At 46.3% G+C, this 24,970-nt stretch overlaps 4 protein-coding genes across 12 annotated transcripts; 1 reads left to right on the forward strand and 3 right to left on the reverse strand.

Annotated features, from left to right (window-relative positions):
- Positions 1-246: 246 nt before the first annotated feature.
- Positions 247-19,528, reverse strand: unm_hu7910 (un-named hu7910). 9 transcript variants are annotated; one of them, XM_053412015.1, is made up of 25 exons: positions 19,218-19,527; positions 15,687-15,869; positions 15,310-15,354; positions 14,009-14,077; positions 6,850-6,903; positions 6,220-6,297; positions 5,780-5,815; positions 5,562-5,606; positions 5,262-5,354; positions 5,141-5,170; positions 4,998-5,033; positions 4,766-4,813; positions 4,456-4,551; positions 4,230-4,271; positions 4,039-4,124; positions 3,794-3,880; positions 3,544-3,694; positions 3,261-3,397; positions 3,038-3,136; positions 2,865-2,954; positions 2,595-2,732; positions 2,374-2,509; positions 2,195-2,286; positions 1,509-1,642; positions 247-1,029 (listed from the first exon to the last, which is right to left on the reverse strand). In XM_053412015.1, the coding sequence occupies exons 1-25, from the start codon at positions 19,255-19,257 to the stop codon at positions 879-881; spliced, it is 2,196 nt and encodes a 731-aa protein (XP_053267990.1). In that variant the 5' UTR covers positions 19,258-19,527; the 3' UTR covers positions 247-878. The 9 variants fall into 9 exon arrangements, with proteins under 9 accessions (XP_053267990.1, XP_053267989.1, XP_053267993.1 ...); XM_053412014.1 differs by having other exon boundaries at positions 5,141-5,173; XM_053412018.1 differs by having other exon boundaries at positions 5,262-5,291; positions 19,218-19,525.
- On the reverse strand, positions 7,626-9,980 carry LOC128425441 (calponin homology domain-containing protein DDB_G0272472). The gene has a single exon (XM_053412024.1). The coding sequence runs from the start codon at positions 9,951-9,953 to the stop codon at positions 7,995-7,997; it is 1,959 nt and encodes a 652-aa protein (XP_053267999.1). The 5' UTR covers positions 9,954-9,980; the 3' UTR covers positions 7,626-7,994.
- LOC128425444 (acidic leucine-rich nuclear phosphoprotein 32 family member A) lies at positions 15,880-17,349 on the reverse strand. Its single transcript, XM_053412027.1, has 2 exons — positions 16,745-17,349; positions 15,880-16,660 (listed from the first exon to the last, which is right to left on the reverse strand). The coding sequence occupies exons 1-2, from the start codon at positions 16,923-16,925 to the stop codon at positions 16,581-16,583; spliced, it is 261 nt and encodes an 86-aa protein (XP_053268002.1). The 5' UTR covers positions 16,926-17,349; the 3' UTR covers positions 15,880-16,580.
- cavin4b (caveolae associated protein 4b) lies at positions 19,402-24,970 on the forward strand. Its single transcript, XM_053412026.1, has 3 exons — positions 19,402-19,661; positions 21,873-22,346; positions 24,404-24,970. The coding sequence occupies exons 2-3, from the start codon at positions 21,978-21,980 to the stop codon at positions 24,968-24,970; spliced, it is 936 nt and encodes a 311-aa protein (XP_053268001.1). The 5' UTR covers positions 19,402-19,661; positions 21,873-21,977.

The following is a 24,970-nucleotide window of genomic DNA, read 5'->3' on the forward strand; positions in this document are numbered from 1 at the left end:
CACACACACTCATCCAGAGCATCTACTAGCTTTCTGTTCTATGAGGGCAGTTCAGTGTTTTGCCCGAGGGCACTACGGCATGCAGATGGTGGAGACTGGGATCGAACTGCCGACCTTTCTCCTTCACTCAGTTTTTCTGTGACTCTACATTTGTAATCAAACGTTCCTCCAGTCGTCTCCTGCTGATGTTTCTACGTCTGATCAAACTTCGGGCGTCTGGATCCGAGATGACAAGAAACACACACGTGTTGTTTTGGTGGTTTTATTTTTTATATAAATATAAATCTTCCTTTATAGAATCTCACGTTTCCTTGTAACTGTGGAAACAGGAAGCTGCACAGTGGGCGAGCTAAAACCAACACGTCTCTCTTCGTTCATGAGCACGTGACATTTCACAGATCAGCATCATTATTAAATGTTTATGAGCTTATTAATGTAATGAAGAGGTTTTAGTGTCTTTTTTCTTACCACATAATCAGAGGACTAAACTTGACCTGTGACCCCAGAGAACTGGTTTGAAACTCAGGAACTTTTCTACCTTTGGGAAAAATTCAAACAATTTAAAGTGAAACAACCGAACAAAACGTGTCCCGGGTCAGAAACACGTGGTGGGACCGTGGACCTGGCTCCATGTCCTCAGCTGTTCACCGGGGTTTTGGTGAAATGTTGTCAAGTCAGTAGTATTTCCCAGAAACATTTGGATTTTTATTTTCCATCCTTCAGTTCTTCGTCTGCTGCACTTTTAGTAGTTTATCCACAAACAAAGCAAAACACTGAATCCCGTCTCCTCCAGACTCCGGTGTTTAACAGAGCTTCTTCACCGGGTCGGCTCCTCCCCCACGCCGCCTCCGGCTCCTCCCCCACGCCGCCTCCGGCTCCTAAATCGGACTCAGAGTCTGGCGCTGGTGCTGCGTCAGCTCCGGGTGCCAGACGTCCACGATGAAGATGAGGCGGTGACTGTCGGCGTCCTGCCAGACCTCGTGCTCGAAGGAGTCGTCGAAGATCAGGACCTTCCCCTCCTGCCACTCCCTGTGAGGCACAGAGAAGAGGAAGAGGAGGAAGAAGAGGAGGAGGAAGAGGAGGAGGAAGAGGAAGAGGAGAAAGAGGAGGAGGAAGAGGAGGAAGAAGAGGAGGAGGAAGAGGAGGAGGAAACACTGACTTTAATTGATCATATCACATCTACAGACCAACCAGGTTATTAGAACCCTATAAGCTATTATTAGCTACCAACTGACAGGGTGGAGGAGAAGAGGAAGATGAAGGTGGAGGAGAAGAGGAAGGTGGAGCTGAAGAGCAGGATGAAGATGGAGGAAAGGGGGAGGATGAAGGTGGAGGTGAAGAGCAGGATGAAGGTGAAGGAGAAGAGGAAGGTGGAGGTGAAGAGGAGGATGAAGGTGGAGGAGAATAGCAGGATGAAGGTGGAGGAGAAGAGGAGAGTGAAGGTGAGGAGAAGGTGAGGAGAAGAGGAGGATGAAGGTGGAGGAGAAGGTGGAGGTGAAGAGCAGCACCTGGTCTGGTTGGTGCAGCGGATCCTGCAGCCCTGTTTGGGGACGACGAGGCCGAGGTGCATCCTCAGTCTGCAGTTAGTGGGACCAGTGTGAGGCCACACGTGAGTTCCTGGCTGCATCACAGAGAACTTAATCTGAACACACACACACACAGACAGACACGCACGCACACACAGAGAGACACACACACACACAAAGAGACACACAAACACACTGTTGAGGTTCACAGGTCAAAGCTCTTGGATGCAGAGTTTTAACCAAAAGAGTTTCTGAATGTTTTTAGCAGTAAAAAGCAGTTTAGCAGTCCTGGAGTGAGAAGCTCTGAAGCTTTGAAGCTTTGAAGAGCTTCAGAGCTTCAGAGCTTCTCACTCCAGGACGAGTTGCTCTCAACATGAAGATCAAACCTCTTCGAGATTTGGAAAGAGACACAAATTAGTTCTGCTATAAAAGTCATAATGCTGCAGAAGGTTTTTCTTTCAGTGTGGATTAAAATGCAAACCTCTATCAGGCTCGTGCTGTTTTCAGACCTGAGTCAGTGTCTCTGGATCTTCTCCTGCAGCCTCCGACTAACAGCTGATGCTTCGGTTTGTTTTGTGTATTTAAAGCTGCTTTCAGACTGTGTGTGTGTGTGTGTGTGTGTGTGTGTGTGTGTGTGTGTGTGTGTGTGTGTGTGTGTGTGTGTGTACCTGTCCTCTCTTGCAGCCTGTAGCTTCAGTGTATCTCTCCAGCAGTGAGCAGGTCTTCTGGACGCCCTCACAGGAATTCCCATCTTTCCTCCCTGAACACAGTCACAATCAGAATCAGCTTTAACGGACATATGTGTATCACAGACTGTGTGTGTGTGTGTGTGTGTGTGTGTGTGTACCTTGTTGCCACAGTGTGTACTGGCCCCACTCTCCTTTCTCTCGCAGGTTTTCCTCCTCGGGTACGAACAGTCCTGTTGTCTGATCCATCACAGCCAGAGCCTCGTCCCTGATCGTCCTCCAGTTCCTCTCCAGTGTCTGCACTCACACACATTCAACTAGCTCCAATTAACACTCTGCATCGCACACAGACACACTGACACACAGACACACAGACACACACCTTGACCAGGTCGGTGTATCCGGTCTCTTTTGGCGTCCACCAGGGCTGAGCCTTCAGTCCCTTCACATTGTACAGAGACCTCTGCCACACCGAAGCAAAGTGTCCTCGTTTATGTCCCAGCTCGTACCAGTGATACGCCTGAAGACACGAGACACAGTCAATGACCTTGTCCCCACCCTCTGGCCCCACCTGGTGGTCGATGGAGTGTGTTCCAGCTGCAGAAAGGTCAAAGTGAAATGATGTTTGTAAAGTTATGAACGAGTTACTGACGCTGTCGTCTCCGACTCTCTGCAGAGCGTCTCCCAGGTGGAAGTAGAACCGCCCGTCATCCGTCCCCGGCTCCCCCGACTCCAGACCCTCCTGCAGAGAAGAGACCAGGAGACAGGAGGTCCTAAGGTGTGTGTTGTGTGTCTGTGTGTGTGTGTGTCTGTGTGTGTGTGTACCTTCAGGTATGGTATACTCTCTGCGATCTTGTTCTCAGATTTCAGGATGAAGCCGTAGTGAACTTTAGCGAAGCCGTTTCCAGGGAACGCCTCCAGGACCTGTGTGGGCGGGACCCAGAGGACCGGCAGCCAATCAGTGAAAACAATCAGACAAAGTGTGAGATTGATGAATCTGACACACACACACACACAGACACACACAGACACACACACACACACATACCTCCTCGTACACCTTCTTGGCGCCCTTGTTGTCTCCTAGCAGCAGGTGGGCCACGCCCAGGTCGTTCTTCAGGCCGACGTCTTCTGGAAAGATCTGAACCAACTTGTCCAGAGTCGCCAGAGACCCTCGCATCCGTCCTGACGGGGACAAGGAACAGAACCTGATCCACATGAGCACACCAGCAGAGTTCATATATCAACTACCACGTGAAACACAGGTTGCAGTCCCCCTGTCTTCAGGTCTGTGGAACCATGTGACCTGGTTTCAGGGTCAGAGCTGTTACCCAGGAACTGCTGCCTCTCAGCTCGTCTCTTCAGCGCCGCCCTCAGGAGGTCAGGGGTCGCGTCGGGGAGCTCGGCGGCCTCCCTGTAGCTGTTGATGGCTTTCTGCAGCAAGTCGTTACTGCGCTGCTTCTCCGCCACCGCGTCCTCCGCCTGCAAGGCAACATCAGTGAGGTCAGGTGGTGTTCAGGTGGTGTTCAGGTGGTGTTCAGGTGCAGCGACACCGTGTGGAGCAGATGTTCTGAGCAGCACCTGAGCTTTTCCATAGAGGGCGCGGGGACTCTGTGGATACTGCTGCACCAGGGCCTCGAAGGCTCGTAACGCCTCCTCCACCTTCCCCTGGCACACACACACACACACACACACACACACACACACACACACACACACACACACGCACACGCGCACACGCACACGCACGCACACACACACACATTACAGGGATACAGAGATGTGTTTTCATGTTTTATATGTTCTCTTCCTCATCACGTCTCTACCTTCTTCAGAAGTTTATCTGCTGCATCGATCTCGGCTTTGATCGTTTTATCAAACTTGTTCAACAGTTTGGGTTTTTTCTTCTTCGCTGGAGGAGAGAGAGAGAGAGAGAGAGAGAGAGAGAGAAGAAGTTGAAAAGGAGGAATCAAACTCCGGACGCTCTGTCGTCTTCATCTGTTTGTTAAATCTTTACCTTTTTCTCTGATCTTGTCCTGAGTCTGATTCTCTGATGTTTCTGTCTCAGATGTAAACACAGAGTTTCACATTTAACATTTCAGAGGATTTGTTCTGTTGCTTCAGTCGTTCACCGTCAAACTCAACAATCAAATATCACAAAAGAAGCCTGGTTAGAGGACACAGAGGGAGTGTGTGTGTGTGTGTGTGTGTGTGTGTGTGTGTGTGTGTGTGTGTGTGTTCACCCTCAGCCTCTGGGATGTTCTCCGTCTCTTTGAGCTTCTCTCTCTCAGGTTCTGGTTCCGCTCGTTCCTCAGAATGTTTCTCTGCTTCTGTCGGTTCTGACAGAGCAACACAAAACGTTTCCATATTTCAATGAAGTTTTTGAGTTCAGAGACTTTTCCAGAACTTTCCAGAACAAAGTCAGAGAACTTCCAGGACACAAACGTCTCCTGGTCGTTTACTTTAGAAAACGCTCCTGAAGCTTCTGATAAATTCTTTCATATCACGATGGAAACATGCAGCGACTCTACATCCAGAGAAAAGAGAGCGTACCTGCTTCCTGTGAGAATCTGGAGCTGGTCACATGTTGTCCAGACTTCACTGCAGAGCAAACAGAAAATAAACATCAAGGTTAAAGTCTCCTCCGTGTTAGCAGATGGGACATGGACCAAACTGAAGGATCTCAGTAGAAGATGGATTCTGTGCTGTAGCTTATTCTTGTCACTCTGATGTTGGTGGAGCCGCTCGTCCATCTGGACTTTCTGTGATTGGTTGTGGGACTCACCCAAACTGTCCTCAGGCAGCGTCTCCTCCAACAAAACTGCAGCAGAAACATCATCAAGGGGATTTTCTTTACAGTAAATCTCCATCACAGTCTCATCTGCTGCTGAGACATGAATCTGATTCATATCATATCAGACGACTCACCTCCTGTGCTGTCGATGGCCACGACCTCATCTTCTGAAACAAGAGAAACGTGAACGAGCAGCAGGAGAAATCGATTGTGAAAACAGTGAGAAGCTGAGGAGGAGGTTTGAGATGGACTGACCATGAGGACGTGTGCTGTCTCGAGGGTCGTCTGCAGGAGACAGACACTCTGTTAGGACATGAGGACACGCACCACTACACTGGGATAATGATGCTGGGATTTAAATGAGTGGGAATCAAATAAAATGTAATGTTTTTTTATTCAAGCACTTAAAAAAATAGATAAACAATAGAAATAGGAAATTTGAGACGATTACAGAACAAGGACTAGATCATCTTTCTGAAGTTTAAAGTATCTTTTAGTTTAAATCATATTTTCAACATTATCATCAATAAAAAAGTAAAGAAAAGTAAAAGTGACCTGGAACGAAGTCGTCTTCCACCAGAGGAGGAAGAGGGACAGCAGCTGGAGACACAGACACACAGTGATGGTCTAATACAGTCACAACAGATATGTATACTTATAAACATATATACATACAGATATACATTGAGGAGCATATTGAACAAGCAGCAGCTCCAGAGCATATCATACAAACAGCGCAGTGAGCTCGTGCAGCAGCAGGGGGCAGCACCAACCTTGGATTTCAGACTCCACGTCCTGAGAGCCAGAGACTGGTGGACACAGAGGAGACAACGTGTTAGGACATGGACGTGTCAGCTGATCACAGGGTAACGTGTTGTAATGGAACATTCCACTGATCAACGTCTCACTACTGTTCTGAGATTTGATTTGACTCCTCTCTCTGTAAGTGAGGCTCCTGCTGCTCTCAGCTCCTCCTCAGCTCCTCCTCCTCAGCTCCTCCTCAGCTCCTCCTCAGCTCCTGTGGTTCCATGTGCTGACCACAGCTCTGAGACGTGAGCACTCATTGGTCCCTGCAGCCACCGGCCTCATTAACAGCCTCATGTAATGTTTGTGTGACCTCTTGTGTGTGTGGACTTGTGTCACTCAGGTTGTGTCACTCAGGTTGGATCATGATTTGTCAGAGGAGCCTCATGTGACCAGGAAGCAGACCCACCTGATGGAGTCTCTGGAGGCGTGGAGGTCACAGGTGGCTCCTCCCTCTGCAGCTCGCTGACGTCTTCAGGTTTTAAAACTTGAACGTTTGAGGAAGAAGAAATAAAACATGTTGTTTAGTGAATGTTCTGAACGTCCACACGTCACAGAGACGTCAGAGCACCAGCTGGTGTGTTTGTGAGAATCACTGTGAGCTGCTTCACAAGAAAACAGTTTCAGCTTCATTCCACTGGTCATGATGTGAACGTCTCTGAGCTCACATGAAGGGACTCAATCGAAGTTTTGTAATTGTCAACAAATGAATTAAACTATTGGAGACTCAGCGAAGATGATTCCAGTGATAAAGAGTGTAAATCATCGTCTGGACTTTCTCTTCCTCTCGTGTTTCTCAAGTGAAGCAGAAGAAGATCTTCTTCAGGTCAGACTCTAGAATCTGGTCTTCATTAAAACAACGTCACAGGTTCAGTTCTCATCTTCCTGTTCTCACACGGACTCAGACATGTTCCTCTGGGGCAGCAGCGTGAAAGTGAATCAGGAGTTTGTCATCTCGTCTGACCCGGGATCAGTGCTGTGCTCAGCAGAGGTCAGGTGGGGTGTTTGTGTGTGTGTGTGTGTGTGTGTGTTTCCTCACCTGTTTTCTCCTCTGGTGAATCTCCCACATTAGTTTGCTCTGCCTCTTTCAGTCCTGTTCAGTGTTTTAAAAGTTCAAGAGCAAAAATCAGACAAAATGAAACACACTGCTCGCCTCCTCTTCCTCATCATGATCCTCTTCCTCATCATCCCTAACCTGTGTAAAACTCTTCTCATTTGTTTTCACAGCCAGTTCAGTACAGACTGAGACAGAACCTGAACCTTCAGGGAGCTCACACCTGAAGTTTGAGTGGACCTCAGATTTGTTTCTTTGAGCTATTATCGATTTCCTTTATCAAAGTGAAACGGACACAGTCATAGTTTGTGTGATTGTTTTGTTCAAAAGAACCAAAAACACATGAAACAGAAGAAACATGTAACAGTGCCTCAGTATGAAACATCTATTCACCTCCTCAAACCACCAGGAGGGAAACACCCGGCTGTGAGGAGGTCAGGAGAGAAAGAATCCAGAGTCCTGAGAGTCAGAGTGAACAGAGGAGGAAAGAGAGAGAGACAGGCCTGAACAGAGGGGGGGGGGGGGGGGAGGAGGAGGAGGAGGAGGAGGAGGAAAGAGAGAGAGACAGGCCTGAACAGAGGGGGGGGGGGGGGGGGGTGAGGTTCTCACTGATTCTCTGTGTATTTAAGAGACGTTTAAATGGATTCCATGCTGTGTACATGTTACAGTGTTGTGCACATATTACAGTGTTGTGTGCATGTTATGGTGTTGTGTACATGTTACAGTGTTGTGTACATGTTACAGTGTTGTTTACATGTTACGGTGTTGTGTGCATGTTACAGTGTTGTGTGCATGTTACAGTGTTGTGTGCATGTTATGGTGTTGTGTACATGTTACGGTGTTGTGTGCATGTTACGGTGTTGTGTTACACTCGTTGAGTAACAACAGGTGGAAACTCTCCGGGGGTTTAAACCTCACTTCACTCACGATGAGTTGGTAGCTGTGACCTCACAGATGGGAGGAGTTAAAGCACATTTCAGATAAGCCACGCCCAGCAGTGACACTGGCGACAATAATGTAAAATAGAGAATAAACAAAACAGTTAACGACTTTAAAAATCCTCTTTAATTAGAAATAAATAACTATTAATAGCTTCCACTGTGACGCAGCCTCCAGCCAATCGCAGGCCTTCACCTCCCCCTCCTGCTCGTCTGCTCCTCTGGGCGGAGCGCTGGTTTCTCCTCGGCTGGAGGAGCTCTGGGAGGTGAAGTGTTCGGTTTCCTCCCATTGGCCTTGTTCACCTTCTCCACCTCCATCTTCTCCCGCAGAGCTCGTTCTCTGGCGAGCTTCTGCCTCTCCATCAGTTCCTTCTCTCGAACCTCTCTCTCCTTTTCATTCTTCTGTCGCTCCCACTGTTCCCTCGCAGACTTCTCTTTCTCCAGTCTTTCCTTCTTGAGTCTTTCTCGTTCGATCCTTTCCTTCTCCAGTCGCTCTTTCTCCGCTCTCTCCCTCTCTTCCAGAGCTGCCCTCTCTTTCTGAGCTCTTACCTTCTCTAATCTTTCTCTCTCTGATCTCTCCTTCTCCTGAGCAATTCTTGCTCTTTCCCTGGCAATGCGCTCTCCCTCCATCTGTTCCCTCTCTTCCTTCTCTCTCGCCGCTCTCTCCATCCTTTCCTTCTCTCTGGCTAGTCTTTCCTTTTCTGCCCTTTCTCGCTCCTTGGCGATTCTCTCTCTTTCCTTAGCGATGCGTTCTCGTTCCAGTCTCTCTTTTTCCATTTTCTCTTTAGCAATTTGTTCTTTCTCCTGCCTCTCCTTATCTGCCTTCTCTCTCTCCATCCTCTCCTTTGCTATCCTCTCTCTTTCCGTAGCGATGCGTTCCCTCTCATATCGCTCTTTCTCCATCCTCTCCTTCTCCTTGGCTATTTTCTCTCTTTCTTTGGCAATGCGTTCCCTCTCTATCCTCTCCTTTTCAGCCCTCTCCCTTAACAATCTTTCTCTTTCCAGTCGTTCCCTCTCCTTGGCTTCCCTCTCTCGTTCCCTGACCAGTCGCTCTCTCTCAATCCTTTCCCTCTCAATCTTCTGTCGCTCCAGTCGTTCTTTCTCTTCTCTAGCTGCCTTTTCTCTTTTCTCCATCTCTTGTCTCTCTTTTTCTGCCCTTTCATGGGCCAGCCTCTCCCTTTCAGCCTTTTCTTTGGCTTCTCTTTCCATCCTCTGCTTCTCTGCTTTCACTTTCTCCATCTTTTCCCTTTCCTTTCCTATCCTTTCCTTCTCTGCCTTCTCCTTTTCCATCCTTTCCTTCTCCTTTCCTATCCTTTCCTTCTCTGCCTTCTCCTTTTCCATCCTTTCCTTCTCCTTTTCCATCCTTTCCTTCTCTGCCTTCTCCTTTTCCATCCTTTCCTTCTCCTTTTCCATCCTTTCCTTCTCTGCCTTCTCCTTTTCCATCCTTTCCTTCTCCACCTTCTCCTTTTCCATCCTTTCCTTCTCTGCCTTCTCCTTTTCCATCCTTTCCTTCTCCTTTCCTATCCTTTCCTTCTCTGCCTTCTCCTTTTCCATCCTTTCCTTCTCCTTTTCCATCCTTTCCTTCTCTGCCTTCTCCTTTTCCATCCTTTCCTTCTCCACCTTCTCCTTTTCCATCCTTTCCTTCTCTGCCTTCTCCTTTTCCATCCTTTCCTTCTCCACCTTCTCCTTTTCCATCCTTTCCTTCTCCACCTTCTCCTTTTCTATCTTTTCCTTCTCTGCCTTCTCCCTTTCCATCCTTTCCTTCTCTGCCTTCTCCTTTTCCATCCTTTCCTTCTCCCTTTCCATCTTTTCCTCCTCCACCTTCTCCTTTTCAATCCTTTCCTTCTCTGCCTTCTCGTTTTCTATCCTTTCCTTCTCCACCTTCTCATTTTCCATCCTTTCCTTCTCTGCCTTCTCTATTCTCTCCTTCTCGTCTTTCTCTACTCTCTCTGCCTCTCTCCTCCTCTCCTCTCTCAGTTGTTCCTGAGCAGCTTCCAGAGTCTTCATCTTCAGCGCCCAGCTCGCCTCCTTCTCCTCCTCCTCTTTGGCGAGGAGCGCCCTGATCTCAGCCAGAGCGATGCGAGCGATTCTCTTGACCTCCATCTTCTCTTGGATCATCCTCAGCTCGTCCTTCAGAGCCGAGCGCAGCATGTGACCTCGGACGGGAGGGTCTGAGGTTAAAGGTCAGATTTTAAGTGCAGACATTTGCTGCAGCTGACGCACACCAAAAGAGCAAGTGTTAAAGATGCAGCCAATCACAACACTGGAAATACTGGAATGCAGATTCGACCGTTCAGCAGAGATCAGGATCTCATATCGGGGGGTGGAGGTTAATAGTTAGAGGTCAAAGAGGTCACGGTTCTGCTGCATCACTTCCTGTGTTAGCAGGATGAACAGATTCCCAGTGAGAGGCCGAGCGTCCGTCCATGTTGGGAAAGTTGGAAAGTGTTTCACATTGCACCTTATTGTTTCCAAACTGAATGTGTCACATGACTAATTTGGCCCCAACACGATCCAGTGCTCCCACCTGGAGTTATGGTTTGACTGGTTTTAGAGAATATTCACACCGCAGAATGGTTTACGATACATATTTTAATTTTGTCCTGTTCCACTAGTTTAAATGTTTAGTGATATTAATGATAAGTGGCTCAGCAAGGCAGCAACAACCATTTCACACTAATATAGTAAGAGACAGGTTAAACCCATTCAAATGTCTAATCAGTTACTTTGTAAGTTAATCTATCTATAAATTAATTAAACAACAAAAAGTGATTAATCCCTATGTTATTGTTAATTCATTAAAAGTTTTAGAACCATCTTGTGGTCGTCCACAAAAGGCCACGGGTCAGATTTGACTCTTCAGTACCTCGCGTGCTGTTCTTTCCATCAGTCGTCACATCTTCTGTTTTAACACAAGAGGCACAAACAGATTCATCTCCACAAACCAGAGGCCCAGCTTCATATTGAGTAATAAATATCAAATAAGCTTCTATCAGTCTGCTGATATCAATAGTAACATATGACAACGGATAACAAAGGATTCATGTTCGAACTAACTCACACACAACAGCATCACAACTCTACCTTTTGAGAGTTTGATCTTTTGAGTGGCAGCGTCCAACTTCTTCTCTTCTAGGACGACACACACACAGTTTGGTACCGGAGGGGAACAACACACTAACGACAAAGATCAACGCATCACACCAGACAAACCACCAGTCAGGAAAACATTGTACAACAAGACCCAGTAAAGGTGGACGACACGCCTCTCCCTCCTCCTGCCAGTCCCAAATGTATTAATTATGTCTCAGTATAATCTCAAGAGATCTTTAAATGTGCTCCATGTCCCATCTGTTAACATGGAAGAGGCATGTGCCTCAGCCATCCACCAGGGGACGATCATGTCGTCCATCTTTATTTACAGCCTTTGATCCAACACGATATTTGGGACTGTATCACAACGTTAAAAAAATGTGAGAGAGCGTTTCTTTATTTTCACGTCAGAGGGGTCAGAGGTCAACACACGTGTGTCTGGATCACGCAGCCTCATCAGCTCACACCTGATATTAGAACCTCCCTCTAGTCACTCAGCATCACACAGTCATGCAGGAGAAAGACTTTTACCTTTCTTCTTCTTCACCTCTTTCTTGTCCTCTGCAGGTTTTACAGAAACACACGTGTCAGCTGACCAATCAGAAGTCACTACAAACACATGTGTCAGCTGACCAATCAGAAGTCACTACAAACACATGTGTCAGCTGACCAATCAGAAGTCACTACAAACACACGCTCAGTGTACGATACCTTTTCTCAGTCCGTCTCTCCTGAGAACTGGAACTTTCACTTTCCTCTCATCTGAACCAACAGAAAACAAACAGCTGATGAAAACCAGGCAGAGATGAAACCGTAACATTCCCAAAGATGAGCTTCCATCTTGAATTATCCTGATTAGTCTCCAAGAACCAGAGCAACGTGGATTTGTTATGTGTCATGAAAACATGCTGAGAGCAACAGGCAGTGACGAAAGGAGAGGAGCTGATGTTCTGACCCGTTAGTGGAAACCAGTAACACACATCATCATCTTCCAGTCACTTATTTAGGATTCTCATCAAACTGGAGCTTCGTCCTTTTTAATTTAATGTTTCACATTTGATACAGTGTTGATTATATTATTAGATTATAAGTAAATGTATGATTAAATACAGAATCCTTAAATATCATGATATTATGTACAGATACTGAGTGGTATCCAGTTAGAACATTGACCTTATTTAAAAAGCTGATACTTTATCTGAAACATTCAAATAACACAACAACAGATGACATCATCTCACACAAAAATCGTACGTTTATAAGTTTAAGCAAATTACTGATGTGATATAAAAGAAAGTTCAGTTATGGAGAATCCACCAGCGCATGACGGATCCACTTTAATCAAGAAGTTACCGAACAACAGGTTCTTTAGGCCGTAAATTACAAAATTACAACAGATCAGATGAAACACGGAACCAACGTGAAGCTTGTTCAGACCTGGTCCACACCACTGATACCTTCCCCTCGGCCCACCTTCTGTCAAAGGTCAATAACTGATCCATGAGTTTTACTTTATGTGTAGTTAGCGTGAACAGAAATGAATCTCAAACAGATGAGCTGAGCGAGTTCAGTCACTTTGGATAAAAGCAGTAAATTGTACGTTGGATTTTTAAACTTCAAGAACCCACAGGTCAGGTTTCAAAGGTCAGACTTTAATACTTTACATTTATTGGGATGATTATCGATATCGAGTCATATAAAAACGTTTTATCACAGCTTTTAACTCAAATATGTGAAATCACATTTTTGGTTCATGAATTTCAAAACCAAAAATGTGATTAGAGCAAACGACTGAATTCTGGTCCGACTGGCCAGCGCACACATGGACGTCAGTTACTGAACACGATAAACCGACACAAGCCAAAACTATATCAATGAGCTAATCAATCAATAAAGTGCTAATCAATAATTTGATTAAAATTCCTCTCATCCCTTAAAGGACTGAACAGGTCCAGACCCGGTTTGTTCCTCCAGAAGAAACTTCAGGTCGCCTGCACCACAACACGTCGTCCTTAACACACTGCGCCTCATTGGTCCAAGCCTCGTCCTCATTGGTCGGTATTGGGACAAGGAGCCTTGTTATTGGCTGTGGCTCTGACATGTTTCCTTCTATTGGTTCTGGAGGTCCAGTTTGACCTCTTTGACCTCCTCATCATCAGAGGAGCTGGTCCCGCCCTCCTCCCGCTTCTCAGGCGCCGCCTCCTTCCCCTCCTCACCCCGCTCTACGGGCGAAGACACTACGTCATAGAGGAAGGTGAAGAAACCATAGATCCAATCAGAGCCCTCCTCAGCTAAAATATCAAGAACCTCCTCAAGCGACTCAGCATTCGCACTAGCACCGCCATCTTTGGTCACGCCTGACGAAAGAGAGAGGGAGAGAGAAAAGGAGGGAAGGAGAAAAATAGACATAGGAGTGGGGAGGACGTGGAGATGAAATGAGGGCGAGGCACAAACAGAGGGAGGGTTGAACGAGGATATAAAGAAAAAGGAAGAATCAAGGAAGGTTGGAAGGAAGGAAGGAGGAAACACAAAATGATAGGGATGGAGTAAAACCAAAAATAAAGGATGAGGATACGGGACAAAGAGAAAGAGAGTGAGTTAAAGTCGAAGCACCACGGACATTAAATCAGCTTTTACTTCCTGTCTCAGTCTCGTCAGGCGACCTCAGACTTCCTGCCTGATAGACAAACAACAAGGAACGAGGCGGCCATCTTTAACTTGTGATGTAGCAGGTCAAACGAAGCCTGGCCCCCCCGACACAGTTCCACCACACAAGATAATTTTCTAATCAAAATTCTAGTTTTTAAGCTGGATGTGAATCCAGCATGAGATCGATATGAACTGAGAACGCAGAGAAAGACGAAAAGGATTGTGTGAAAGGAAAGTGACATTGGTTTGAGATTATGTTTATAATCTTCTAAAAAGAACAACAAAGCTAATCTCTTAGTTTTGTGAGACAAACTAAGACGTGAAACACAAATGTGAGAGAGATGGTTTGACTGGTTCAGGCAGAGTTAGAGTTTCACACTGAGACACTGGGACACGACTGTAAAACACGCTTCAGGCTGTTTGCAGAGAATCCACAGAAAACACAGGAAGTGAAGAGAACTTGCCGAGCAGAACTTTAGCATCTTCCACGTCAAAGTCTCCGTCTCCGTCTGTGTCGTAAGCCGTGAGTTTACCTGAGGAGGAAGAGGAGGAAGAGGAGGAAGACTCAGTAACACTAATATATAGATATATTATATATATATTATATATCCTGCTATCTGGTCTTTATTCAAATAGAAACAAGCTCAAAGAAACTGTGAGATGTTTAATGTGATCAAATGTGTTTCTACAGTGGCTGGAAGCTTTTATCTTGAGGATTATTTTAATTTAATGAGTTTGAGTTTAACTTTCAGAAGTATGAGAACAGATGAGAAAACAAATGAAGCCTGAAACAAGGCGATTTCATCACAACCCTCTGAAAAAGGTTTGAGATGAGATCTCAACTTTCAGATCCAGTGTAACGTCTTAATTAATTCTGTGACTGTGAGTTTAAATCCTGCTGCTGCAGCCTGAAGACACAAAGTGGAAATGAAACTCCGGTTCAGGAGCAGAAGTTTGGTTCTAACAGAAGCAGCTGGAGAGAGCCGAGCAGACGGTGTATTGATAACACAGCAGGAGGTCACAGTGCACCATGAGGAAGGATGTGGTGTCTGCAGCCTCAGACTGTGATCGACCAACTGCTTCTCTCTCTGTCTCACTCTCATGTTCAAATCATCACTGTCCTGAAGCTGTGGGTTAGTTCAATTAAAAAAGGTTGTTTGATTTAACTACTTGAATTGTGAGAGAAGACGTTGGTCCACGTTTTCTTTGACTTCTCAGAGGGACGTGTTCAGAGACATGTCAGCCTGTGTGGTGCAGCTCCACTGAGTTTAATAGATTGTTGGACCTTGGATGAGGGATGAGCTCTGCTGAGCAAAGTGATATGTTTACAACTGACTGAAGATCTATCTATCTGCAGGAGACACATTACTAAAAAATACTTCCCTCTAGCAACAGGTGGGAATCTCTGCTCAAATAATATAAAAGTTTGTCCTAATGCATTTAAAACATTTAGGTGTAGTAGGTGAAATGCAGAGATGCTTTGTTTCCTGTTTAAACAAAAACCACAACCACAGACGCAGCTACCATTTAGTTCTTCATTCACTTCAGACTAACATGAAACTAGTGAAAAGTCACTGACTGTAGTTTGTGAGGAGGCAGAAAGGAGCATGGGAAGGAACAGATGAGACTCAGTGTGTGTTCAGTTACTTTAACTCTCTACCTCACCTCATCCCTTCAGAACAGAACTGTTGTTGTGAATGAGTGATGGATTCACTGTGTTGAATGATGGAGCTTTTTACTGCAGGTTTAAATCTTGACAGCGTACCTTGTAAAACTTGAGAAAAGTTCATATGAAAGTCCTTAGCTCTGGCTGCACAGGGAGAGGAGGAGAAGGAGGGAGGAAGACACAAGAGGTTTATATAAAACATCTACGGAGACATGTGGCTGCACGATGAGTCGCTTCATCTTCTCAATCTGTGCATTGTGAGAAAAGGTTTCGGAGGAGGTTTCACTCTGAAGGATCAAACAGACTTTACTGTGACGTTAGTGGATGGTTTGGTTCCATCTCACTCACCTGAAGTCCTAATGTTTCTGTCAGTGATAAAGAACAGCTGATGGTAAACAACCAGAGAGGTGTGACGGAGCATTGGGGCCACGTTGAAGACAGAGAAATGAGTTCTAACGGTCGGGCTCCTTACTCACCGATGACACTGTCGTAGTCCACGATGTCGAAGTAGACCACGGCCACAGAGCTCCACACTCCGAGCAGAGCCAGGACCACAAACCAGGTGAACATGGAGTATTTAGGACCTCCTCCTCCTCCTGCATCTCCCCCTCCCTCCGTCTTCTTTCCATTCTTGCTCTCCACTGGTGGAACCTTGGCCTCTGAGGATAGAGATGCATTATTATTATGATTTTGTACCAGTGAACCTAATAAAAGTTTGAATACTCCAGATAAAGTCCACAGACTGGACCTTTAGGAGACGCTGAGTCTGTGGTCAACAGGACTCGTCACATGGTTTTAAGTTGTAAATAATTCAGATAAATATTTAGAAAATAAGATAAGTCCCAAAAGACGCCTGTTGAAATCCCTTCTTCATTTACTTACTACTTCTAAGTTTGAATATCCTCGTGTTTCTGTTAAATAAATTACACATGTTAATTGTCTTTATTTTTACATGATTCACGTCAGTTGATTCACAAACCACGAGTCGTATAAACACCTAATCCAGGCCCATCAGAAACCACATCCAGCTAAATCAGGATCCAATATTACTTCAAATCTCCTGCATCTAAACCAATAAAAGCCACATAACTGTCCTTACTGGAGGCTTTTATTGTGAAAACCAGGGACAGGAAGTGTTTACACAGACACCATGCAGCACACAAGGTCAAAGTGACTCACAGCAGGCAAAGACAACTCACAACAAACCAAACACATCAGGTCTCAGTAACAAATCACTGAGCTTTACTCATAGTACACAGACACTAACCATGCTAAACCAAACCAGACCAGACCAGGCCAAACCAGACAGGGCCAAACCAAACCAGACCAGGCCACACCAAACCAAACCAGACCAGACCAGACCTGGCTGATCATTCCTTCTTACCTGTCTCAGAGACAGCAGGTGTCACCTCCCCCTTCCTCTGTGGGACCTCCTCCTCATTAACGCCTCCTAATTGATCCAAACCAGGCCAAATAAGAACCAAACACAAACCGAGCCAAACCAGGTCAACCCTTGTTCATACACCTCCCCTACCTGTGTCCTGGACCACGGCCTGCACCCCCTCCTCTAACAGCGGCTGCTCCTCCTCACACACCTCCTCTTCAGCATACTCCTCCTCCTCGTCCTCCTCCTCCTCGTCTTCCAGGGCCTCGGCCTCCTCTACAGGAGCAGAGGAGGAGGAGTAGGAGGCGCCATAGTGGCGGTAACGCTGCATGGACCTCCTCGGGTCTCAGCTGAACCCAAACAGGACCGAGCAAAGTGCCTGCAGACGAATCCTCTCAGCTCCTGATTAATCAATTCAAATATCTGATAACAGCAAAAAGTTATACTACTAAACTATTTAAAAACATTACCGAGGACTTTGAGGGAACTATCACACAAGTTTAAAAAGTTCCAGTGAAGCAGCAGTAACTGATCAAGGAGATCATGTCACAGAGAAAAGAAGCGAATGAAAGAGTGAGTGAGCAACGGAGGAGAAAGAAAGAAAGAAAGAAAGAGCTCCTCCTCCTCCAGTTATTGTGACGAGCTGCAGTCGACTGATCGTCCAGAACCCGATCCCCCCTATTATTAGAGCTGACAAGCCCAGGGACACTGTGTGTGTCTGTGTGTGTGTGTGTGTGTGTGTGTGTGTGTGTGTGTGTGTGTGTGACAGATGCCAGAGAGGACAGAAGAATCCACCAAATAACCTTGACACACACACACACACACACACACACACACACACACACACACACACACACACACACACACACACACACACACACACACACACACACACACACACACACACACACACACACACACACACACACACACACACACACACGGGAGCCCATGATAACGTCTTCAGTTGATTTTGTTCAGTGTTTTAAATTCAAATTGTCACATCAAGGCCCCGTGACATGAATCCATCACGTCCCAGTAGAGTCCTGTGTCCAGGTCCTAATGGTCCCATTTTGTCATTTGAATTAGTGTTCAGACTGTAAAATGTGTTCATGCTCTAATGTTCATGAAACCTCAGACTGTCCATCGCTGCAGCTCCTCTTTTCAGCCTCTGTCTCAAACACTTGGTTGTAGCTCATGTCCTTTTAAGACCCCCCCTCCTGATGAAGTCTGCTGTGATTGGTCAGCGGGTCGAGAACCCATTTAAGATTCTGTCATATTGTAGGAATTCATCACTGTATTGTAGCAGCTGGTGGTGCTTTGACCCTTTTCTCAAATAACATTACAATAACAATAACACTGAGATTCAAATCACTGAGATTCAAATCACTGAGATTCAAATCACTGAGATTCAAATCACTGAGATTCAAATCACTGAGATTCAAATCACTGAGATTCAAATCACTGAGATTTAAATCACTGAGATTCAAATCACTGAGATTCAAATCACTGAGATTTAAATCACTGAGACTCAAATCACTGAGACTCAAATCACTGAGATTCAAATCACTGAGATTTAAATCACTGAGATTCAAATCACTGAGATTCAAATCACTGAGATTTAAATCACTGAGATTCAAATCACTGAGATTCAAATCACTGAGACTCAAATCACTGAGATTCAAATCACTGAGACTCAAATCACTGAGATTCAAATCACTGAGGCTGCTTCCAGACACATGAGCCGTTATGACATCATCACCTGGATCCACAGAACCCTCCTCATGTTCACATGACATCACCCACGACTCAGTGATGAGACCAGGAGGCAACCATTGTTCCAGCTGAGATCATGTTCCCTTCCCTCCTCATGAACCTGCCTCTCCAGGTGTAAGGGGGGGGGTTCCAGTCAACCATAGACGAGAATATGATTCTCTATCAAGATGATAATAACTTTATTCATGTAATAACACACACAGGTTCTACAAGGTGTTGAGTCAGCATCACCAACACAGAGGAACAATAAGAAGAAGAAGACATCATTAAATAAAGGCAGAGAAACACATGAACATAGAGAAAGACGTCATCACATGAAACAAGGCTGTGAAATGTTATTATGAGTGTATATTACTGTATTCATCAGGATTACACTGTGGAGTCAGCTGGTTTAGTTTAGCATCGGTTCCACAGGTTCGATGCTCACACGGACAATCTCCGGTTTTACATTTCATCCTTTTATTCATCTCGAATTAATCTGGAGCTGAACGAGCTGATGAGCCCAGGACGTCCGGACTCGGTACAAACCAGTTCCCTCTGGGGCAGGACCATGAGCTGATAACACAGTGGCACTGGGAACACTGGGAGCCACAGGAACCGTTAGGACCAGTCCATGAACCAGCAGCCGCCCAGCAGGACCCGCTGCTGCCGGCTGAGCACCGGGGGACCCTCGGGCAGAGCACCGGGGGACCCTCGGGCTGAGCACCGGGGGACCCTCGGGCAGAGCACCGGGGGACCCTTGAGCAAAGCAGGAGGAATCTGAACTACTCAACTACTACTTTAGATTCACCGACACGTCCACCGACGGACTGAAACACGCGTAGAGCAGGAAAACAACGCAACTGACCTTTTCTGCTGTGACTTCTCGAAGTCTTTCTCTGCGCCATTTCTCCGAGACTTCCTCCGGTGCAGCGACACACTGACAAGCTAACAGGGAGCTAACAGGAGGCTAACAGGGAGCTAACAGGAGGCTAACAGGGAGCTAACAGGAGGCTAACAGGAAGCTAACAGGAGGCTAACAGGAAGCTAACAGGAAGCTAACAGGAGGCTAACAGGAGGCTAACAGGAAGCTAAAACGAAGCTACCTGGATACCAGCGAAGCCAAAGTCCATAGTAACCGTGATAAACATTGGATTCCACCAATCACAGCCCCACGTTCCGCACGGGGGCGGGGCTAAAGGAGGGCTATGTCAGCTTTGGACCAATCGTGTTCCCGAACAACTTCCTGGTGTCCGCCCTCTCTTTGGAAACCAGCAAGAACGTGGCAGAAGACACAGAGGAGTTAAAACATGTAAACTAGACTAACTATAATATATGTGATCATTTATCCAACAATATATACACCATAATTTAACTATAATATAACCATGATATACTCTAATCCAACTAAAACATATTCTATAATATAAACACATCTATATATCTTATATTTTACATCTAATCCTATAAAACATGCATGCAACTGACCACACATCTATACATGACATATCTTTCATTTGATCTTTTAACACATACAATTATAATAAATCCATATATATATGTCATCTTAATCTTAATGTAGGATTAGAGAAAAACCATCAGTATTAATTTTGTTACAAAATCTTTAAGATAAAAAATGATATTTACTCTTGTGATGAATCTGAACATATAAGATTTAATATTGATGAAAACATTCTAAGATTGAAACTCTTAAATATCTTTTTTCCAAACTCATCCAGATTAATACATGATGTCATCTCTGGCTTCACTTTGGGTGACAGTCATATCCTACCTCCGCCACAAGGTGGCGGCATGCTGCTGAGTTGTGATAACAAGTAATTCCTCACATGACCACTAGATGCTCCTCCAAGGAAACAGAAATTCAAGTCAGTTGTTTGAGCTTCAGGCTCATTAACATTGAGCTGAAGACTCCACCCACCTTCAGTGAAGGAGTAATGCATCTTCTCCAGAGAGGTGGAGTTAAATATAGTGGTGTTAAATATAGGGAGCAGCTGGTGGAGGGGTTTAGACAGTGGGGAGTCCCTTTCATTCTTCATCCTTCATCCCTTCTTTCTCAGCTCTTCACATCCTAACACTTCCTATTTCTTCGGTGTGGTTTGATCATCTGCTCTGAACCTTCAGACTCATCCTGGCCTCTGATGATCAGTGGACAGGTACCCAGGTGGTTCATTGATTCAAGTTTCAGATGTTTTGAGTTATGTTCATTGTCACAAAAATTCAGAAGACTATACAAGTTCATGCACCTTAAGGAGTAGTTCTTCTAACTAAATGGTAAATGGTTTAGTATTTATGTAGCGCTCTTCTAGTCTTGATGACCACTCAAAACTACCACTCGACACTTCAAAGAAAACTTATAGGAAACTGCAAAGTTCAAACTCTTCTCTAGTAATCCATCACATATCTATACCACTCGTCCTTTGAGGGTTAGGGACGAGTCTCTTTCAGCCATGTTACATTAAAGATAGATAGAAGGTACATTTGCGTCGGAGCAGCAGATTCAGGCTAATTTCATTTTTTTTAACCAGCTCCGTTAATGTGGAGCAATGTTGTGGGAATCTTCATGAGTTCATAAAATTCAGGGATTAAAACTAAATGTTTGTGTCTTTCCACTGAGTCTGACCGCAGCTGTCTGACCACACCCTCATACGGTCAATATCCAGCGGATCATGAGCTGATTCTAGTGGATGTCTGAGCTCTGACTCCAAGTGGTCCTCTCAGGCTTCTCCATTTGGCCAACATGGAAGGACCTGGTACAACAGACGAACCATCATCGCGGCAAAGCTATCCGAATTTAAAAGTGCTTGTATCGTAGGTAGCTGTTTGTCAATAGGCCTGGGAACGCCCAAAAAGCTGTAACGTAGCTTTTCACAGAACAAGTGAAAAGGTGACGGTTGATTGATGGATGATGGAAGAGAAGATAGAAGGTGGAGTTCCATTCCTTTTAATACACTCATCTCCCAAAGAGGCGCAGGGAGTCACTTTACCCTCGCTGTATTTTTAGCAGCAGAGAACACAGAGCGAGGCTGGGATCCATGTCACTCTTTATCCAACTCACTCATTAACACACACATTCCTACAAGATCCTTTTCCATTTTTAAATTGTCTGATTGGTGAGAGGTTCCTGGGTTTCATGTTGCTTAAGGCCTTCAGGGGTTTGACATGACTTCTCTAAACAAGTTGGAAGAAGAAGATAAACTTGGAATGAGATCTCAACTATTTGTTCCAGTCTGGTTACTCACTTTATAACACAGAGATCTATCCCTCCCTCCGTCCCGTGGAGTCCGGTCCTCCCTCCCTCCTCCTCCCAGCAGGGTGGAGTCAGTGGATCTGACCAGTTTCAGTGTCAACCTCCAGTGACTGAGGGGTGATCTGCTCCTCCTGTCCTCCTCCTTCCAGAGGTTTCAGGTCCTTCTCACTCGTGCTCCCCCTTTTTCTTTGGATCCTCAGATGTTTTATCTGAAACTCTTCCCATTTTATTTCCTCTGACTCCACTTCTCATCAGAATTCCTGTCAGCTGAAATAGATCTACTCTGCGTCCTCCGTTCTTCTGTTTAGTATTTGGATCATTGGGTTCTGACGGGGACCCGAAGCAAACCGACAAGCAAGAATGACAGACAAAGCGGCCATGCCTTCAGGTGGGGGAGGCGGAGATGATGCAGGAAGCATCATGGCGTTGCTGGAGCGCGTGGCGGGCCTTATGGACAGCGTGCAGACCACGCAGCAGCGTATGGAGGAGCGTCAGCTGGAGCTGGAGAACACAGTGAAGACCATCCAGTCCGATGTGGTCAAGCTGACCAGCGCCCACGCCAACACCAGCTCCTCCGTCGACCGGTTGCTGGAGAAGACACGTAAGGTCAGCCGCCACATCAAGGACGTCAGGGTGCGTGTGGAGAACCAGAACATCCGGGTTAAGAAGGTGGAGGTCACCCAGGGCGACCTCCTGGCCAAGAACAAGTTCAGGGTGGTCATCTATCAGGTAAGATTCATTGGCTGGAAATTTCTTCAAGTGTCAAGCACCATTGAGTTTCTTCTGGTTCTGTATGATCTGTGGAAATGGACCTTCAATGTTCTGATCGTTTCTTCTGCTCTGAACTGATCCAGTTGACTCTGTGCACCGGTACAACACCCGGAGACACTGACGAGGCCTCGTTTCATGTTCACAGTCGACAGAGGAGCATGAAACCTGGTGAAGATATAAACTATAACTCAAAGCTGCAACCTGTTGAAAAGAAAATGTTTGATTTTCAGAACGTAGAAAGTGTAGAGAGGAAATTGAACTGCAGGTTTTCCGTGACATCACAGACAGTTAGGATCGAGGTGCTGGAGGTGCTGTGCTCTAAGTGACTGAGCCAGCTGAACGCTGACGGACCAAGTTATTCTGAGGCTGAAGATTCATCATCTCCTAATATAGTTGTCTGCTCTCTCTCCCGTCCTCTCTCGCCCTCTCTGGATTAGCTAATGAGGGTCTCTAGGTTATAAATCATTCGTTAGCTGCTAATAGGCTGTTCTGGACATTTGGTCCGTTCTGAGTGACACAAGGTGTCGGTCGGACCGATGGAGGAAATCCCCTCCGTCAGCAGGAGCTGAAGCTGTGGAGGTTCGACACATAACTGTGATGTCACAGGGCTTGTGACCTTTGACCCCCCTCTGAGCAGCGAGGCCCTCGATCTTCTTGAGTTCTGTTACACTTTCTGTCTCTCAATTCTGATTGGTCAACCACTTCCAGTGAACTTACAAAATGTCGCTCTCTGCTCTCGCCTTACCTAGCTTTGTTAGGGGGCGTGTCAGACATGCGTCACCAGAAGTGGGTGTGGTCTACTAACGAGGTGCTTCATGTGTTTCAGGAGATTTACAGTTTCCTGTGGGGGGTGGGGGGGGGGGGGGGGGAGCTCCCTTCATCACAGACTTTGGGCTTTTTCACTTGCACAATAAGAAAAACTGATCATAGAGCAGCTGCGTCGTGGAGGGTTCAATCAGCTACAGACCCCGCCCCCAAATTCTCCAAATTCAACTCGTCTAAGATTCACTGACCAATGAGAAAGTGTCTCTGAGCAGCAGCTCCAGGAGTTAGTGAGCAGCTGCTCTGTTCTGTAGAAACATGATGAGGAACTCACTGAACCGACCAATGAAAAACTGAGACTCCACGTTTCAATTCATGGATGAAAACAATCAAGACTCAGACGTGTTGATCTCTGAGCGGCAGAGGTTGTAGCGTTAGCATTATGCTACATGTAGCTCACTTCTTCCTTCTGTCAAAGCTTCGCTAAATGTCAGCTCCACTCTCAAGTGTCACATCACACCTAACACCAGTTAGCATCATGCTACACACCAGTCAGCAAACTAGCATGACTCTTCATTTGATGCTATGTGTTTTAGCATGAAGGAGGTTAAGTTTCCTCATGGTACTCAATGAAAAAGAGTTTTCACACATTTTCTCACTTTGGCTCAGGTGTCTCCCAACTGGAGGTTAAAGGTCCTCAACAGATCAGTCAGTGCATCCCATCTGACCACAGATCAGAAGCTGACAGACTTCATGAACAGTTCAACTTCATTTTAGACTTCTCCTTGTGGAGCTCAGAGCAGAATCAGGGTCAGATCTCGAGCCTCTGATCGTGGATCGAGCTCCTCGGACCTGAGTAAAGATCTGGGTCAGTTTGTAGATTCAGTCTCAACATCTTTGCTCCATCTCATGTCGAGTGTAACCTGATCTCGGGTTCGAGACACGCACGCCATGACGAGGCCTGGAGCTGAAAGTGATCCAGCATTTCTCTGGGCGCTGATATGTTTAGCTTCCTGCAGCAGCGCCTGAGCTGCAGGAACAGGTGCTGTGGTTATTTATGGAGCAGGATCAAGGCCTGTGCACGAGCTGTCTGCATGAGACACTTTCACAAACACAGATTCAAACCTGACTGAACATTAGAATGAGAAGAAAACACAGTTTGTGTGTCCAATGAACGACTCCTTGATTTCTTACTTCATTTACTGGTGATGTTCACTGAGGTTCACGCTCTGTCCTGTGTCCTCCTCCCTCAGGGCGACCAGGAGGTGAAGGAAGTTGCACCCGGCAACGAGTCAGCCGAACCCGGTGGTGGCGCCAGAGCTGAGGTGGAACCGGACAAGTTCGAGCTTCCTCCAGAGTCGGACGAGGAGTACATGGTCGTGGAGGAGGCCGACTCCGCAGCTGCCGGCCGCATGAAGAAAACGGGCCTGACTCGCATCGAGAGCTTCAAAGCCACTTTCTCCAAGGAGAACATGAGCAAGACCCGCGATAACCTGGGCACCAAGGTCAACAAGTTCGGTGAGCGCATCGTGACGGCTGAGAGGCGTGAGAAGATCCGTCAGTCCGGAGAGAGGCTGAAGCAGTCGGGCGAGAGGCTGAAGGACACCATCAGCAAGAGCGTCCCGGCCAAGCTCAACCTGAAGAAGGAGAGGACTGTGGCGGAGGGCCAGGAAGGAGCCGAGGGCGCCACGGACGGAGCCGTGCCCATCCCTCCACCCAAGGGCCGCAAGGGCAGTGCGGAGCCGGCCAAGATGGCTGCCGACGAGGGCAAGGCGGAGGAGTCGGAGGTGCCGATGTACGACATGAAGCAGTTATCGTAA

This window comes from Pleuronectes platessa, chromosome 20 (genome assembly GCF_947347685.1).
Source record: "Pleuronectes platessa chromosome 20, fPlePla1.1, whole genome shotgun sequence".
Taxonomy (NCBI): Eukaryota; Metazoa; Chordata; class Actinopteri; order Pleuronectiformes; family Pleuronectidae; genus Pleuronectes; species Pleuronectes platessa.

Excerpts from the sequence above, each read along its gene's own strand:
- LOC128425444 (XM_053412027.1), bottom strand. The coding sequence starts at position 16,925 with ATGCAGCGTTACCGCCACTATGGCGCCTCCTACTCCTCCTCCTCTGCT. Across the intron at positions 16,661-16,744 it reads GGCCGTGGTCCAGGACACAG|GAGGCGTTAATGAGGAGGAG; the intron begins GTAGGGGAGGTG and ends TGGATCAATTAG.
- cavin4b (XM_053412026.1), top strand. The coding sequence starts at position 21,978 with ATGACAGACAAAGCGGCCATGCCTTCAGGTGGGGGAGGCGGAGATGAT. Across the intron at positions 22,347-24,403 it reads TCAGGGTGGTCATCTATCAG|GGCGACCAGGAGGTGAAGGA; the intron begins GTAAGATTCATT and ends CTCCTCCCTCAG.
- unm_hu7910 (XM_053412014.1), bottom strand. The coding sequence starts at position 19,257 with ATGGCGCAGAGAAAGACTTCGAGAAGTCACAGCAGAAAAG. Across the intron at positions 15,355-15,686 it reads GGACTACGACAGTGTCATCG|CCAGAGCTAAGGACTTTCAT; the intron begins GTGAGTAAGGAG and ends CTCCCTGTGCAG. Across the intron at positions 14,078-15,309 it reads CTTTTCTCAAGTTTTACAAG|GTAAACTCACGGCTTACGAC; the intron begins GTACGCTGTCAA and ends CTTCCTCCTCAG.
- LOC128425441 (XM_053412024.1), bottom strand. The coding sequence starts at position 9,953 with ATGCTGCGCTCGGCTCTGAAGGACGAGCTGAGGATGATCCAAGAGAAG.